Source organism: Arvicola amphibius, chromosome 8 (assembly GCF_903992535.2).
Source record: "Arvicola amphibius chromosome 8, mArvAmp1.2, whole genome shotgun sequence".
Taxonomy (NCBI): Eukaryota; Metazoa; Chordata; class Mammalia; order Rodentia; family Cricetidae; genus Arvicola; species Arvicola amphibius.
This window is the reverse complement of record NC_052054.1, coordinates 98,434,504-98,450,827: the sequence shown is the minus strand read 5'-3', so window position 1 is coordinate 98,450,827 and position 16,324 is coordinate 98,434,504. Positions and strand designations below refer to the sequence as shown.

Here is a 16,324-nt window from a genome sequence, read left to right as displayed (position 1 = left end):
AAAGTTGTCTCAAAAAACCAAATCTACTCAAGTAGCACTGGGCCAAACACAAGGACAAATGGCATCATTGTTGTACTGCCAAGTAAATAAGAATTAAGAAGCAGAAGTAGAGAGCTGCTGATCACATGATGAACATTTTCCAGGTTTAAAGCTGAGCCCAGATTTTACAACATAGGAAATGGATAAGAAGTTCCACCAAGAAACATCTCCCATTACCAGGTCTTTCTGGATAGACAGAATTCGGCTCCGGGCAGCTTCACAGTTGGCTCTCTTGCCAGTGATAACAATGGTCTCAGAGTTGCTGTTCTCTGCAGGAAGGTCAATCTTGGTGTTGCTTTCTTCACGAATCTAAAGGAGATATACATAAGATAAACAGTTTTCCTACAGTAGACACACTTGAGCACAGGGCTGGGAAGGAAGGTCAGTTCTTCCTTTTAATCCACAAAAGTTTTAGGGCTGGGCAAGATGAACTGATCACCTTTTTAATGTTCGCGCCTCCTTTCCCAATGATATTCTTGTGAAACTGTTTGAAGATGGGCACAGAAATTGAATAGCTATTTTCCACCTTAAAGACAAGAGAATGACACAATAACTATTCATGCCAGACAGAGGATGAAGTCTCCTATTTATCCCTCAAAGCTACATGAACTCAAGTACATACTGTTGGCAAACAGAAACTGCCTACTCCCCCACCACCTACTTAAGGAAAAATTAGATAAACTGTTCCCCATCCAATTAACTTGGCATATCAATTTACAGAAAGTCCCTTTATAAAGTGGCAGTCCAAAGACTGTAGCTCTTCAACATAAATACAAACAAGTCTGTCTATACAGCTTCAGCAACAATTGATGTAAAGACTTGTCAGCCCTGGTACCCTACGAAGCATAGCACCTAGTAGCATCATGGCAATAGTTCAGTGGTAACTCAGGAGAGACAGAAACTAAAATGGACCCCCCCATGTGACCATCAATCCCCTTTTCACACTTTCTTAATCTTTCAGCTTATTGTATTTTTACAATTATTATTATTTTTAATTTACTTATTTTCATTTTATGTGCATTAGTGTTTTGCCATAGGTGTCAGGTCCCCGGAACTGGAATTACAGACAGTTGTGAGCTGCCATGTGGTGCTGGGAATTGAACCTGGGTCCTCTGGAAGAGCTCAGTGTTCTTAACACTGAGCCATCCCTCCAGGTCCCCTAATTTTTTTTTCCCCCTCTCATTTTGGACTCAGGTTCTTAATATGTAGCCAGTATGGCCTTGAATTCAAGATCCTCCTGACTCTGCTTCTGAAAGCTAGGATTACAGATAGGTTCAATTATAGCTCCCTTTCCAGTTCAATTTTTGAGGTAGCAGTTAATTCAGTTAATTACTCCTTCTTTACCTATGTTATCTCTCTTTCTTTACAAGATGGGGACAGGTCCTCTGAGTATTTGAAGATCCCCTCAAGAAAAATAAAGGGAGATATGGAAAACTGGCATCTTCCACTTTAATTCCAGCACAAACAAGCTGATAATTTCCGACAGTGAAAACTAAACACTGGGCACTGGGAGAGGTGCTACCACCACTTTGTTCCAAGCCCGACGCAGCAGACCACCCCTAAAGGCAGAACTCCTGCAGGGACTGTGAAAGCCCTGCTCCCCAACCCCAGAGGGTGCATAAAGTCACCTACCAGGTCCGCAACCATCTTCTGCATGTACTTAGTGCATTTTTCCACCTCATTCTTGGGGCCTCTGAGTTGCACAATATCACTTTTTTGTGCTGGATCTGGAAAGTTGATGATAACCTAAAACAAACCATCAGGGGACAGTGTACAATTATGGTAATACTAAACTTTGGTGACAGCAAGATGGGTGCTTGCCACCAAGGCTGAGTTCAGAACTCATAGAAGAGAACTAACTCCTGAAAGTTGTTCCCTGACCTCAAACTAGATATCCACTGTGGCACGTGTGCCTATGAGTGTCTATGTTTTTAAACTAGATGTCCACTGTGGCACGTGTGCCTATGAGTGTCTAATGTTTTTAAAGTGAAACAGTGACTAGTCCTGAAGTGAAAATCATTATCACTCCTAGAAGTCGGAGAATGCTTTTGGGGTTGGCAGTGTAGTTCAGTTGACTGCACAAGGCCCTGGCGGTTTGATTCTCAAATAACAAGAAAACAAAAGCAAACAAACAAAAATCAAAACAAAAACAGAAGGTGAAAAAGAAGGGAGAGTGCTTTGGGGAAAGATTTACCTCTGGGAATTTGTCACGAATTTCACGAATCCGTTCACCTTTCTGCCCAATGATTGTGCGATGAAATCTTTGCTCAATGATTAGATCCTTGGTACGCTCATTTTCCTAAAATATAATTAAAGTGGACAAAGCCATTAATCACAAGAGGCTACTACTAACATCTCAAAAACCATGAGGTGGTGCCCGGGTAGCTGTCTGCAGCAGCCTCCAGAAACAACATGTCTCCAGGGGTGCCTATTCCAGGATACCTGCTTAATCTTTCAAATTATGTTATGCTGCTGGTGAGCTATCTTCCTAAACAGTACAGTTAAAGAATGTACCGCAGGGCTGGCCCTTCAGCCCTGAGTGCAGTCACAGTAACACTAATCCCTAAACTGAGCCTGAAGCACGTGTTTCCACCACAACAACTACACTACACTACACTACACCACACTACAACATCCCACATAGCAGGACTTGGACCACATACCCTACATGGATAATTAGGAAAGAATGCCTTATCACAGGTCACTGAATCCACACCAGTCTCAATGTCCTCTACTGCCCACAAGAAAGAACAGCAGGCAGTGATGGAATACAGGACAAACACCGTCAGCCTATAAAACATTTTCAAGAATTCTGGAGGATCTGATGACAGTGATTTAAGAATAGGCAGAACACACTCCACGGCAAGGTTCACAAGGCAAGAGGCAAGGATGCCAACAGCAGACCCTGGCCTGGAGACTGAGCCCAGGGATGTCAGAGGAAAGCCAAAGGCTAGCATTCACCGTGGGCTACAGGAAATAAAGAACCACTCCCCATAAAACGTTTCTTCCAAATTTGAGGTTCTGAGTGTGGGAACTAGGATAAGAACATGAACTGGGACCAACACACAGTAAGACATAGTTGACAGGTCTTTATCAAGCCAGTAACTTGCATGATCCTCATCACTGGATGTCTCAGGCCCACAGGGAGTGACACTGTAGTGACATTCAAGTTTAGAAACGACAGCCAGGCACATGGGACCTCTGTTCTCTAACACTTAGGAGTCAAGAGACACAAGCCTTGCTGGTGATCTGGGGAGGACAGCAGAGCATGGCTCTAGGACCAACAATACTTTTCCTTAGTGGCAGCCAACAGGCACAAGCCAGCACCTCTTGGGCATGGTCTGGATGCTTGGCTTACCATCCGAGAGGCGAGCTCCAGCAGCTCCCGCTTGGCCTGCTGCACACCCTGTGGATCTCCCTCAATCCGGATCAGGTTACTCTTCTCGCTGTCAGGCGGGATGCGCACAGACACCTTGTACTGGTCTTTGATTCTGTTGACTTAGGATAAAAAGAAATACAAACACATCTTCAACACAAAAGGTATGGTGGCCTACTAATGACCAACAACCAAGGGGATAAGGATCAAGCTTCAATATGCTAATGAGTCATTCCCATCAATTAAAATTTGCAGTGTCAAAACAAAACAAAAGCAAAACCACAAAAAACCTGGTTGAGCTCTCTATCAGATAGCAAAGTTTCTAGGGCATTGTCTTCCAGCCTTGAATAGATGCTGCAACTGTCATAAGAGCTTCAAATTAATTATGACCGGTGTTAATTAGTATGAAACATAGCTGGTCTTGAGTATACATATGATCTTAGACTATCTAAATTATCACAGTTACTACTAATATGCAAGTAATTTTGGAAACTACAATTCAGGTAGCAAATTACATTTTTTAAATAAGGACATAGCCACTGAACGGACCTGATTTGCCCTGGCAAAGTCAGAGTCTCATTAAATAGCCCTGGCTGGCTTCCACCTCTGTCTCCTGAGTGTACCACCACACTAGGGCCATTTAATTTGGGGTCCTTCATATACTAGGAGACTACACCTTTAGCAAAAAGAGTTGTTCGGCAAAATTTGCAAAAATCTTCCATCGTTCTCTGGACAGAACATGGTAACCCCATTCAAGACCTGTCCACTGTATAGTCAGAAAAACCAAAGCCCAAGATGGGCTCCACAGACAGCATATAATCAGAGAAAGTAATCTGGCAGGGACTGATGTGACCAGCTGTTCCAGGTTAAATTCAAGAATAAGAGATGGGGTGGGTTGGGGAAATAAGTAGCAGATTTCAGAATATAGAAGAAAATGAAGGTTTCTAACTGGTAGACTATAGTTTTTTGACCATGCTACAGTTCTATGACTCCTATTAAGGAAAAATCAATCTATTGTAAACTCTACAGTCAACTAAAACAAAAAGCAAAACCATAAAAGCAAGTTCCTGGTATGCACATACAAGGTTCAAGCTGCATGTGAAATAAGTGCCAACTGAGGTCATTCAGCTGGGGAATTATCACAGTCATGAAAATGGCACAGAATCGAAACTACCAAAGAGAATGCATTGAGGGAGGAGGGTCATCTGTCCATGTGCTACTTTCATTGGTTAATAAACTGCCTTGGCCCTTTAATAGGGCAGAAAATTAGGTAGGCGGAGTAGACAGAACAGAATTGTGGGAGAAAGAAAGCAGAGTCAGGCAGATGCCTCAGGCAGACGCCATGCCTCTCCTCTCCGAGACAGAGTCATGTTAAGATCTCTTCTGGTAAGCCACCCCTCGTGGTGCTACACAAATTACTAAATATGGGTTAAAGCAAGATATGAGAATTAGCTGGAACTAATGAGACAGGCAGTGTTTAAATGAATACAGTTTCCGAAGCCGGCGGCCAGGAGCTGGGAGGGACAAAAAGCAGGCCTGCAGCTCCTTCTTCAATTGGCGCCCACGTGATGGACTAAATCCACTTAAAAACCTGAGAGTTTAACACAGCGTTTTTGCTGTTTGCTAGGGCGTGCTGTATAGAGATTTCCTGATTCAGCAATAGTGGCAGAAAAAAAAAGCCGTGCCAGCCATTTTAAAACGCAGCTTCCTGGGCCCTGCCGCTGGTGCAAACTCTGGCTATGGAGCACTTCTGGGCCCACTAGGAGTCGGGAACAAAGTAGCTGAGACCATGCCTGTGGGTCAGCTCTTCCTGCCTGGGTAGACTGCGGGATCAGATCTACTAAAAAGTGGCGGTTTTGAAATACCAGTTTCTGGGCTGTGCTGCCATTGCCATCTCTGTCTGGCTCCTGCGGGAGACAGAGTCTTTGAATGGAGCATTTGGTGTAAAGTGTTACAATTTGGTTGATGGCAACTAGACTCACTGTGTGCCTAAAAGGGGGTCATTGCGTGCTATGGCTCAGAGGCACAAGCAGTTCCACCATGAGAGGCACAAGCGGAGAGGCTCTGCCATGCTGAACTGTACTGGTCTCAGGCAGGAACTATCATAATTACCATAATAACAGTGCAGTTAAGGTTTAGACTGGCAGGAAACGGTACCGTATTACCTCTACATGATGCAACTTAAGTTTTAAGAAACGCTTAGCATTTTAAGAAGTGATCCTGGATAGTAAAGAATTACAGATTCACAATAGGACAGATTCAGACATAAAAGACCTTTAAATGGGTCACAATGTTGGATGAGTGTATGTAGGCTTGGGAGAGAGACGAAAAAGAATATAGAAAATAAAGTTAATGCCTTAAAAAAAAGCGGTAAAGTCTTTAAAGAGACAGAATAAAGTAAAGTGACAGAGTAAAAATAAGCCAGGTATAAACGAAAAATTCAGAGGGTCTAGATTATGTATTTTGTTGTGTTTTCTTTAAAATTTTTGACTGTAAAGAAGCTAAGTACAAAAAGACATTTCATTAAATGGGCTGCCAAGCCAAACCTGCATATATGTTCTAAAGGTATCTTGATTTCAGAATTTGGATCTAAGGATATCATGCTTTTGGAAAAGAGTTTCTTCTTTTGTTTTCACAGAGGATGAGACCCTGTGGATTGCTTCTATCCCAATATGGTATGATAGACCACGCCCTCCTGAAAGGTTGCTGGGAACACCCTCAAAAAATTATTTTGCTTATCTGGAAACCGAGATGAAACTAGCAGAGGTTATACCATGAAAGACCTAATTAACAGCGCCCCCATACAGCAGGAAGAAGTTTGGAGAGATAACTATGTCCATATTCCAAATATTGTTTATAAATGATCTTTTACATTTAAAGGGGGATATATGATATAGATATGAATAATTTTCATTGGTATGGATTTTAAGGTCAATTTTGTTATATGTATATTTCTGATCTTGATTAAGGTATTGTGATTGTATAGTTCATTTAAAAATGTATAATTAGAGCCGGGCGGTGGTGGCGCACGCCTTTAATCCCAGCACTCGGGAGGCAGAGGCAGATGGATCTCTGTGAGTTCGAGGCCAGCCTGGTCTACAAGAGCTAGTTCCAGGACAGGCTCTAAAAAAGCTGCAGAGAAACCCTGTCTCGAAAAACCAAAAAAAAAAAAAAAAAAAAAAAAAAAGAAAAAAAAAGGAAAATTAGGAAATATAGTTTGCTAATGGATAATCATTGATAATAGTAAAGCTTGTAGTCAGTTAGATTTTCTAGATATACAGAGATATATTTCAGTTAGACATTCTTCATATCTTTCAAAGACTGAAGAATATGGCATTTAATGTTTTAATAACTTAGGGTTTTTCATGACAATGAGACACATCTGCTCCTGGCAGCACCAATCTACTTCAAGAGGAAGATGGGCATTGAGGAGGCTTTTTATGGAGTTTGACAACCATTTGGGCAAGAAACTGGTCTTGCCTGGACTATTGCATAAACTGGACACAAAGAATCCACAGAAAGAGGACTGCTGAACTTGCCTAAAGGTGAGATGTTCTTTCGGGGTTCCTGATTCAAAAGAGTCTGCGAGACATTCTGCAGAACACAGCAGAAAGTGAATGAACTGTCTTTGGAATTTCCTGCTTCATGGAAATGTCTGCTGGATCCTATGGGCCTGTAGGCCAAAGATGGATGCCCCAACTGTACAGAGGAACTTTGGGTAACTGTACAGGCAGTGAGATGTCTCTGTCATTTCTAGAGTGTTGGAAGTTGCTTACTTCTTGTTTACTTAGGTAGTATTATATCCTTCTGGAGTCTTTGATGGAGTTGAAGAATAAGTAGTTATAGTTTTCCTTAGTTATGATAAAAGATAAAGTAGATATAAGTATTGTAACTGTAATTGTTTGATAACTGTTTTGTTATATGTAATTTTACTATGTTAAAGTTAAAGCCTTTCTTTTTTGTTTAAACAAAAAAAAAGGGGAAATGATGGAGGAGGGTCATCTGTCCATGTGTTACTTTCATTGGTTAATAAAGAAACTGCCTTGGCCCTTTAATAGGACAGAAAATTAGGTAGGCGGAGTAGACAGAATTGTGGGAGAAAGAAAGCAGAGTCAGGAGACGCCTCAGGCAGACGCCATGGCCATGCCTCTCCTCTCCGAGACAGAGGCAGGTTAAGATCTCTCCTGGTAAACCACACCACCTCGTGTTGCTACACACATTATTAGAAATGGGTTAGTCAAGATGTGAGAGTTAGCCAATAAGAGGCTACAGATAACGCGCCAGGCAGTGTTTAAATGGATGGAAGCCAGGTGGCGGGAAGCAGCCTGCAGCTCCTCCTACAATGCATCATTCACCCATCACTGGAGCAGAGAGGCTTATATTTACAAGCAACAAAAACATAATGAATGGGTCCAAGTCAAAATGAAATGCAAAAGGATTTGTTGAACCCCTGTAGCATGGAGTTGTTTCAAGAATACGCAAACATGTGTTATGAGTACAGTCATACAGAAAAGATGGATAAAAAAAGGACCTGAGTGGTGACATACACTATAATCCCAAAGATCACGAATTCAATTAGGCTATATAGATATCCTATCTGGGGGTAGAGGATTCTTTGGCCTAGTACTTTCAAGGGCCTAGATTTAATTTCTATCACTCAACCTATCAATCTTTGGGGTGTGTGTGTGTGTGTGTGTGTGTGTGTCTCACTTTTTAACACATTACTAAGGTTTCTCTGTAGCTTTGGAGCCTGTCCTGGAACTAGCTCTTATAGACCAGGCTGGCCTTGAACTCAACAGAGGTCCACCTGCCTCTGCTGGGATTAAAGGTGTGCGCCACCACGCCTGGCTGGCTGGTCAGTGCATTCTTGTGCTCTTCCTGTAATCTCAATCAACAAATTAAAACCCGAGCTTGAAGGCTGGGTGGTAGTGGCACACGCCTTAAAGGCAGGAGCAGGGTCTACAAAGCGAGTTTCAGGACAGCCAAGACTGTTGGTTATACAGAGAAACCCTGTCCTGAAAAAACAAACCAAACCAACCAACCAAACAAAAAACACCACACAAACCCTGATCTTGAGACAGTGTATGACTCTACTACTCACTTAACAAAACTCCTGAGTGACAACTTGGGTGCTATTAGAGTCCCACAAACACTGTGGGCTAAGTAAAGCAGACTGGATGGAAAGTAAAAAATACAGTCTCTAGCTAGAGAGGCTGATTCTGAAAGTGACAATTTATCTTGGGCAAAAGGGAAAGGCAGTCTCTTTAGGAAGATGTATAAAGCTGCAGAATCAAATTTCTATTCACAGCAGCACCCAGGAGGCTAACGCAGGAAAACCATGAGGGTCCTCAGCATTGAGGTTCTCCTTCTCAGGGCTTCAGTGTATTAGAGCCCTGCCACCACCCATCAAGCCTTACTCACTGTTGGCTCCACTCTTTCCAATGAGGTGTCTGTGAAACTTATGGTCGATGTTGATTTCTACATAGTCCATCCGATTAATCTACAAAGGAAGCATAAAGTTAAACAGATGAATGCTTTTCGCTTTTTGTCCTTTCTTCTCCCCCTTTCTTTCTTTTTTGTTTTTTTTTTTTTTTTTGAGACAAAGTTTCTCTATGTAGCCCTGGATGTCCTGGAACTCATTAAGTAGACCATGCCGGCCTCCAACTCCACAGAGACCCATCTGTCCCTGCCCCGGTGTGTACCACCGCACACCCAGCAGGACTTGCCCTATCTCAACAACTAAGAAGTGCTGTACCCTCAAAGTAGTTTCTTTCACCCATGGGACCTCAGTCATCTTGTGTTTCAGAACCTGTTACACACACAAGGCTACTCTTCCATCATCATGACACCCGTGTAAGTCCTGAATGACAAGACTTCTACCTGTCTCCACCCTACCAGACAGAGCCTTCCCTGTAACCAGCAATGTTCTACTTACCAGGTCTTTGACCATTCCTTCAATCTGTTCTTGGGCTACACTCACATCCTCCGTGGGGCCCTCCAGGGTGATCTTGTCCTCACCTTCTGTGAACTCAATGTGAACCTACCAGACCAAAATGAGGGAAGGAATGGCCAAGGCCAAATAACACAGTTGCTATGTACTGCACTGATAGTAAGGGGCTCATCCACCAACACAAAGAACTGAAATGAAGGGTTGAAGGATGGCACTATACATCATGGCCCAAGCTCTGATATACCTTCTTTTTGCTGAGACTAGGAGCTGGGAAGCCCTTCACAGTATGCTTGCCCTCAGTATGTACAGACATCACCACTGTTCATGGTCTCAGGAATTGTTTTCCTTTTGGGAAGGCAGACTTCACTTTGATTGTATAAAGAGAAAAAGATGGCAAAGACAGTATCTGTTTGTTTTCTTTTCTTCATTTCTGTGTATAAACCCATGTGAGTATCTGTCTGTAGAGACCTGAAGCAGATGTCAGGAATCTTATTCAAGAGGCAGGGTCTCTCAATGAAACCCAGAGCTTGCTCTGAGGATCCTGTTTCTACTTTCTGAGACTAGAATTATAAATTCTGCTGCCATGCCTAGTTGGCGTGTATAAGAATTCTGAGGATCCACATTCTCGTCTTCATACTCTCTCAGCAAATGTCTTAGTGGCTAAGATATTTACTCAGCCAAGGACAAAAGTTCTGAAAACAAAGTGATGGAGTAAAACTCACTTTTCACTCGAGCAGGTCAGTATCTTGTGCTGTTTGTAACACACAAAGGGTAAGGTAGTTGGAAAGGGAGAGCAGTCTGCCTACATCTAAGTAATCATTAGTAATTCTCAGGCTAGGAAGACTGAAATGACAGGTAAGACAAACAATACTCATGTCAACAAACTAGGAATAAAGCTCTGCTGCCTCTTTGTAAGGACAACAGTATAAGACAGATGATGACACACTTAAGTCCCTTTCCAAGTGTTCTTCAAATCATTACAAAATTATAACATAATTACTAAATTGTTAAGACACTTATTAAACCTATTAATGAAAAAACCATCTCTTGCTGTAGGAATTTCTAAAGCCAGTAGCCTTTAAGTTACCCGCCCACTTGGGTGTGGCCTCTTATATTATATATGCTGATGTAAAGCACACATTTGCGCTCTTCCAGCGGTGTGATTCGGTTCCTGTTACTTGTTTGTGAAGAGGCTAGTGATCTGTGAGTCCACCCCTAAATAAATCCTTTATTATACTCAGTCCTGAGCTAGTGTGGGATTTCTTTTTTAGTGCCCTTCTTCAGTTTCTGGTTACAAAGATGGGAAAATGATACATATACCTAAAGACATTTATTATGCTTTCCCATAGTTATTAGTGGAAGTTGACTGTATCAACAGGGTAAATGAAGCTTGATATTGTTCTATGGTCTTCAAAGCATCCACAGGACAAATAGCAAAAACAAAACCATAACAGGCAGTTTCAAAATACCAGGTTAAAAATGTTTCCCTACCTTTGGCATTTGCTGAGTGATTTTGGCCAGGTTCTGCCCTTTCTTACCAATGATGAAACGGTGAAGCCAGGAAGGGGCAGAGACTGAGGAAACGGTAAAACTGTTGGCCTATGACAAAAACAGAAAAACAGTTATGGGTCTGTAGATCTTATGGTATGTTATGGGTCTGTAGACTTTATGTTAAAACAAATGTCAAATCAGGTGTGATGGTGCATCCCCTTAATCCTAGCAGTGAAGACACGGAGGCAGGGAGATGTTTTAAGAGTTTTAGCCTGGTCGAACAGTCAGACCTTATTTAAAAACAAACAAAAAGTCACCAAGCGGTGATTCCAGCACTTGGGAGCTTTAATTCCAGCACTTTAATTCCAGGGAGGCAGAGGCAGGTGGATCTACGTGAGTTCAAAGCCAGCTTGATTTACAGAGCAAGCTCCACGACAGGCTCCAAAGCTATCAAACTGCTCATGTAAAAAAGTACAGAGGTGGGGTTGGGGTACTCAGTACTCAGTACAAGTACTCAGTCAGGAGTACTTGTTGTGTGAGCTCAGGGACCTATTTTGGTCCCAAGAGATGGACAGGGTAATTTATGTTTGTAATCATAGTAGTAGAATCGTGGACATAAAGATTCTGGGGCTTGTGTCACCTGCCAGCCCAGCCCTCATGGACGTTCTATGTCAACAGACTGTCTCACCTCCTGAGTGATGACCCCAAGACAGTCTTCTGGCCTCTACACACAAGCATGCACTAGCACATACACATGCATTTGCATATGAACACATACAAAGAATTCAGTGGTGAGTGTCTCCACCCCCCCCCCCCCATTTGACACATTTCACTGTGTCTGGGTCTCCAGGTTATACTAACAAACAGCCAGTCCATAATGGGCCCCCAGAAATTATCAAAGCACACTTAGAGGGAACTACCTTGGCATAGACTTCAGTCAATGCCTGTCCTAACTTTTCAGGCTCTCCACGAAGTATCACAGTTTCGGAGATGCTGTCTGAGGGTGGAATCTCAACAGAAACTCCAGTTCTTTCCAGGATCTCTTGCAATGAATTGCCTTTCGGCCCAATAACATACTTGTGCTGAGATTTCTTCACTTCCACCGCAATGGTTGTAGTCTTCTTCTTCTAATGAAGAGCACCAGAAAGGTAGTCAGCAGGAGAGATAGGAGACACAGGCAGTATGGACAGATGTCACTACCAACAAGGCAAGCTGGGGACCTAGATGTGGTTCTCAGTAAGTGAAGACCATAACCAGCTCCCCCAGAAATTCTCCTCTCAGGTGTCTGGACTTCCCAAGTCTGGTCACCTTTAAGGATGTTAATGTCAACCCTGAACACTTGCATAAATAACTGCTTTCTCCGTTTTTCTTCTCTTTTTTTTTTTCTTTGTGGTGTTGGGGACTTGACCTAGGGCTTTTTCCTTGTTAGACAAGTGTGCTCTACCACAGAGCTATACTCCCACCCTGCTTTTTCCAAATAAGGAAAAGGTTTCATACCTCAAAGTCAGAATAAGCTACAAGTCACCTCTAAAAAGTATGCACCAATCCTATGGCAGCAACCTACCAGTGTGGTCACAGATCCTGAGAAAAGACACACACAGAAAACCAGGACACTAGCCTACAGCATACCCTACAGGAGGGAATTGTAGCCATCAAGTACTGAACACAGCTTTGTGCTCAAGGGCAAAAGGGTGTACAACTAAAATCCCATTATCTGTTCTTGTTCCCCAGTTCTGCCACCTCCATACTGCACCTTTTCCTCATAAATCTTCTTAATACGAGCCACAGCCTGAGCCAGCTGCTCCTTCTCTCCCGTGAAGACAATTTCTGTCCGGTTAACACTGGGTGGAGGGATGTTGATGCGTGTTCCTGTTTCCTGCATGATCTCGCCCACAAGTCTATTGTACGGCCCAGCGATGAAGGGGTGGAAGGCCTTCTCCACTTCTAGCCTCTCTACAGCACGCTTGTCCTGGAAAGGGCAGAATGAACTGACTGATAAGAACACCTTGAAACAGCAGAGCTTGCCAAAATTACAGTCAAGGCCTCACATATACACGGCGCCTCTAGTTCCTTTTGAAAGTGGTAGCACACTAGAAACAAGGCTGGTGCTGGATATGTTGCAGAGTGCAGGGGTTCAGGCCACTCAGAGGGCTCACCTGCTCAGCAGAGATGAGAAGGACCTCATGGCGAGCTTTCTCGATGCCTTCTTTGGTGCCAGTGATCTTGATCTGATTACTGGGGTCATCTGGGCGTGGGATCTGGATTTTGGTTGCCGTTTTTAGTTCTAAATCTTGCAGTTTCTCTCCGTTTTTGCCAATGACAAAGCGATGGTGCTCTTTAGGAATGGTAACAGTTGCTGAGGCCTGTTACAGGACAAACCAACCCAAAACAAACAAACAAAAAAAATTACCCAGGGTTCTGATAAAGCACATTCTTCTAAGATATTTATTCCTTAATTAGAATGCGTGAGAAAGCTATCTCATCCATCGCCTTATAACCATGAGAGCTCAAACACCATGTCATGATCACAGGGAGCCTACCCTGGTCCAAACCAGGGCCACACCATTATGCAGACTTCTTTATTATGAGAAAGAAAACATCTGACTGCATGGGAAAACCACTATTTCATTAAATATTAAATTCTTCTTCCCATTTTTAACAAACAGGAAAGAAAAAAGACTCCAAAAGTCAGCTGGGTCTTTTTTTTTAAAAACAACTTTAACTGCAAGGTACGAGGTGTAATATGGGGGTGTGTAGTCCAGTGGTATACGCCTTGACAGGCGTCTACAAACCCTGGCTTTTTCCCACCATGAGAAAGATTACTACAACATCACATACAAGCTACAAAAGGTGGCTTAAATAACAAAAAGTATCAATTTTTCTAATTATAAAAAAATTACTAGAGTTTTGAGCATAAAGTTGGTCAAACTTCCATGGGCTCACAGTGCTGGAAAGTGAAGACGAAAGCATCCTGGGGGCTGGCTGGCCAATCAGTCTAGGTAATCTATGAGCTCTAAGTACAGTGAGACACCCTATCTCAGAAAGAGGTGAAGAAAGATACCTGATATCAACCTATGGTCCCCACATGTGCACACACCTGTACATTACACACACCCCTCTCACCCCAAACTTGCATGGGGAAACCAGAAAACCAAGCAATAGTGAACTCTAGATAGAAGTGAGAAAGCATTAGTACAAAGACTGACTAATGGACCATGACCTGGAGCCCAGGAAAGACCTAGGTTACTGTGGGCATTAGGACTTGATGAGAACAGCCTCTGGCCACAGTGGGAGGACTGCCTTCTGCAAACAGTGCTGATGACAAACCAGTCATGTGGGAAGAGGAGAACCTGGGCCAGTATTTCACAAGACTGGAATACAACCCAAATAGCCAGAAACTGAAAAAGGACACCCGTATACGTGCAGGAAGAAAAAAAGATAAACATTTTTATGATTTGGAAGTAGAAAATGCTTTTCTAACAATGATTCAACATAAAAACAGTAAATGTTAACTATATAAAGGGACTAAACATCCAGAGCAAAACATAGAGATTAAAAATTAACAATAAACTGGAAAAAATTTACTTTTTATGCCTGATGAAGGGATGAGAAGTCCTTCCATAGTGTTAATGCCCCCAAACTGAACAAGGTAAACAATCTGACATCAAGAATGGACAGAATAACAGACTTTTCACACAAACCCTGCTGCAAATGGAAAGTACATTCCTGAAGCCATATTTATAGCCATTGCAGAAAAATGTTGGAAATTTTGATCAAAATTTATTTAACATTTCTTAACAAAATTAAACTAAACTTAGCTGGGTGATGGTGACACACACTTTTAATCCCAGCACTCAGGAGGTAGAGACAGGTATTGGAGGCCAGCCAGGTCTACAGAGCGAGTTACAGGATGGCCAGGACTACACAGAGAAACCCTATCCTGAAAAAGCAAAAAAACAAACCAAACAAAAACTAAACTCAGTCCCTCAAACATTCGATTTTGTTTGTTTGTTTGTTTTTGTTTTTCAAGACAGGGATTCTCTGTGTCTTTGGAGCCTGTCCTGGAACTAGCTCTTGTAGACCAGGCTGGCTTCAAACTCACAGAGATCCGCCCGCCTCCCTCAAACATTCTAACACAATGCAATTCAAAGATGTACTAAAGTGTGACAATTACCTGCTAAAGACTGATGGTAGAAAATAGTAAAGAGAAAAATTATTATTTTTTTTTCAATTAGTTAACTATTTATTTATGCTAAGGATCAAACCTAGGGCCTTGAACATGTTAAAGTACTTTACCAGGCCGGGGGTGGTGGCACACACCTTTAACCCCAGCATTTGGGAAGGCAGAGACAGGTGGATCTTTGTTAAACTCGAGGTCAGCCTGGTCTACATAGAGCGTTTCGGAACAGCCAGGGCTATAGAGACCCTGTCACCAAAAAGAAAAAACAAAAAACAAAAGATGCCAAGCAACAACAAAAAGAGCATTTCACCCATCACTGACAGCACCCCCAGACGGAGTGATTTATTTTAAAAATTACATTTTTATTTATTTTATGGGCATTTATGTGTGTGCTGTTGGAGGACAACTTGGGGGAATTGATTCTTCCCTTTTACTGTGTGTGTTTCAGGGATTGAATTCAGGTTGCCAGCAGGTAGGTATTTTTCCTCACAAAACCATCTCCCCAGCACCTCCATACATTTGAAAACCAACATTTTCAACTTTATTTTTTTTTTAAAAAAAATTTATTTATTATGTATACAACATTCTGCCTCTATGTATGCTACACATGTATGCTTGCATGCCAGAAGAGGGCACCAGATGGCTGTGAGCCACCATGTGGTTGCTGGGAATTGAATGCAGGACCTCTGGAAGAACAACCAGTGCTCTTAACCTCTGAACCATTTCTCCAGCCCCCTCCCCATTTTCAACTTTTAATGAATTTAGCCAGATCATCAGTGAGTCCTATGAGCGAAGGACAAATAAGGCAGACGACACCCACTCTAGTAATCAATCACACCATCAGTTCATGGGAAACAAAACAACAAAATCCATCTGTGATAACAAGTATCCACACCAAACAAGCTGAATATGAAGTAATCAAGCTCAAGGCTAGGCATGGTGGCAAGTGCTTTAATCCCAGCACTTGGGAGACAGAACAAGCTCCAGGACAGCCAAGGCTACATAGTGAGTTCTTGTTTCAGAACCAAAACAAAACAACCCCCCAAACCAAGAAATAAAGCAGTCAAGTTCTTAGCACCCAGTAACAGTTCACAAGAAATGACAAAGGAAATCAGAGCAACTAATACTAACCTTTTAACAAATCAATGGCATTGTGTGTGTAGGGGAGATACTGTTGAGACATGTGATGCCACGATCAAATGAACGTTAATTTAAACAACCAACTTGAAAGACATCAGAGATATAAGTCTAAACCAAGGGTCAAATATGAAATCCTTAGCATCTCTTT

The 16,324-nt window shown here is 42.3% G+C and overlaps 1 protein-coding gene across 2 annotated transcripts in view; it reads right to left on the bottom strand.

The window, feature by feature from the left end:
• LOC119821466 (high density lipoprotein binding protein) overlaps positions 1-16,324 on the bottom strand; it is a 77,040-nt gene that overhangs the window by 15,126 nt on the left and 45,590 nt on the right. For both annotated transcript variants that reach the window (XM_038340508.2, XM_038340507.2), the window contains exons 6-16: positions 13,013-13,219; positions 12,610-12,825; positions 11,777-11,983; positions 10,857-10,964; positions 9,351-9,455; positions 8,837-8,915; positions 3,398-3,537; positions 2,234-2,338; positions 1,672-1,785; positions 479-565; positions 217-348 (exon numbers count right to left, since the gene is read on the bottom strand). In XM_038340508.2, coding sequence (XP_038196436.1) covers positions 217-348; positions 479-565; positions 1,672-1,785; positions 2,234-2,338; positions 3,398-3,537; positions 8,837-8,915; positions 9,351-9,455; positions 10,857-10,964; positions 11,777-11,983; positions 12,610-12,825; positions 13,013-13,219 — 1,500 coding nt within the window. The remainder of the gene's footprint in view (positions 1-216; positions 349-478; positions 566-1,671; positions 1,786-2,233; positions 2,339-3,397; positions 3,538-8,836; positions 8,916-9,350; positions 9,456-10,856; positions 10,965-11,776; positions 11,984-12,609; positions 12,826-13,012; positions 13,220-16,324) is intronic.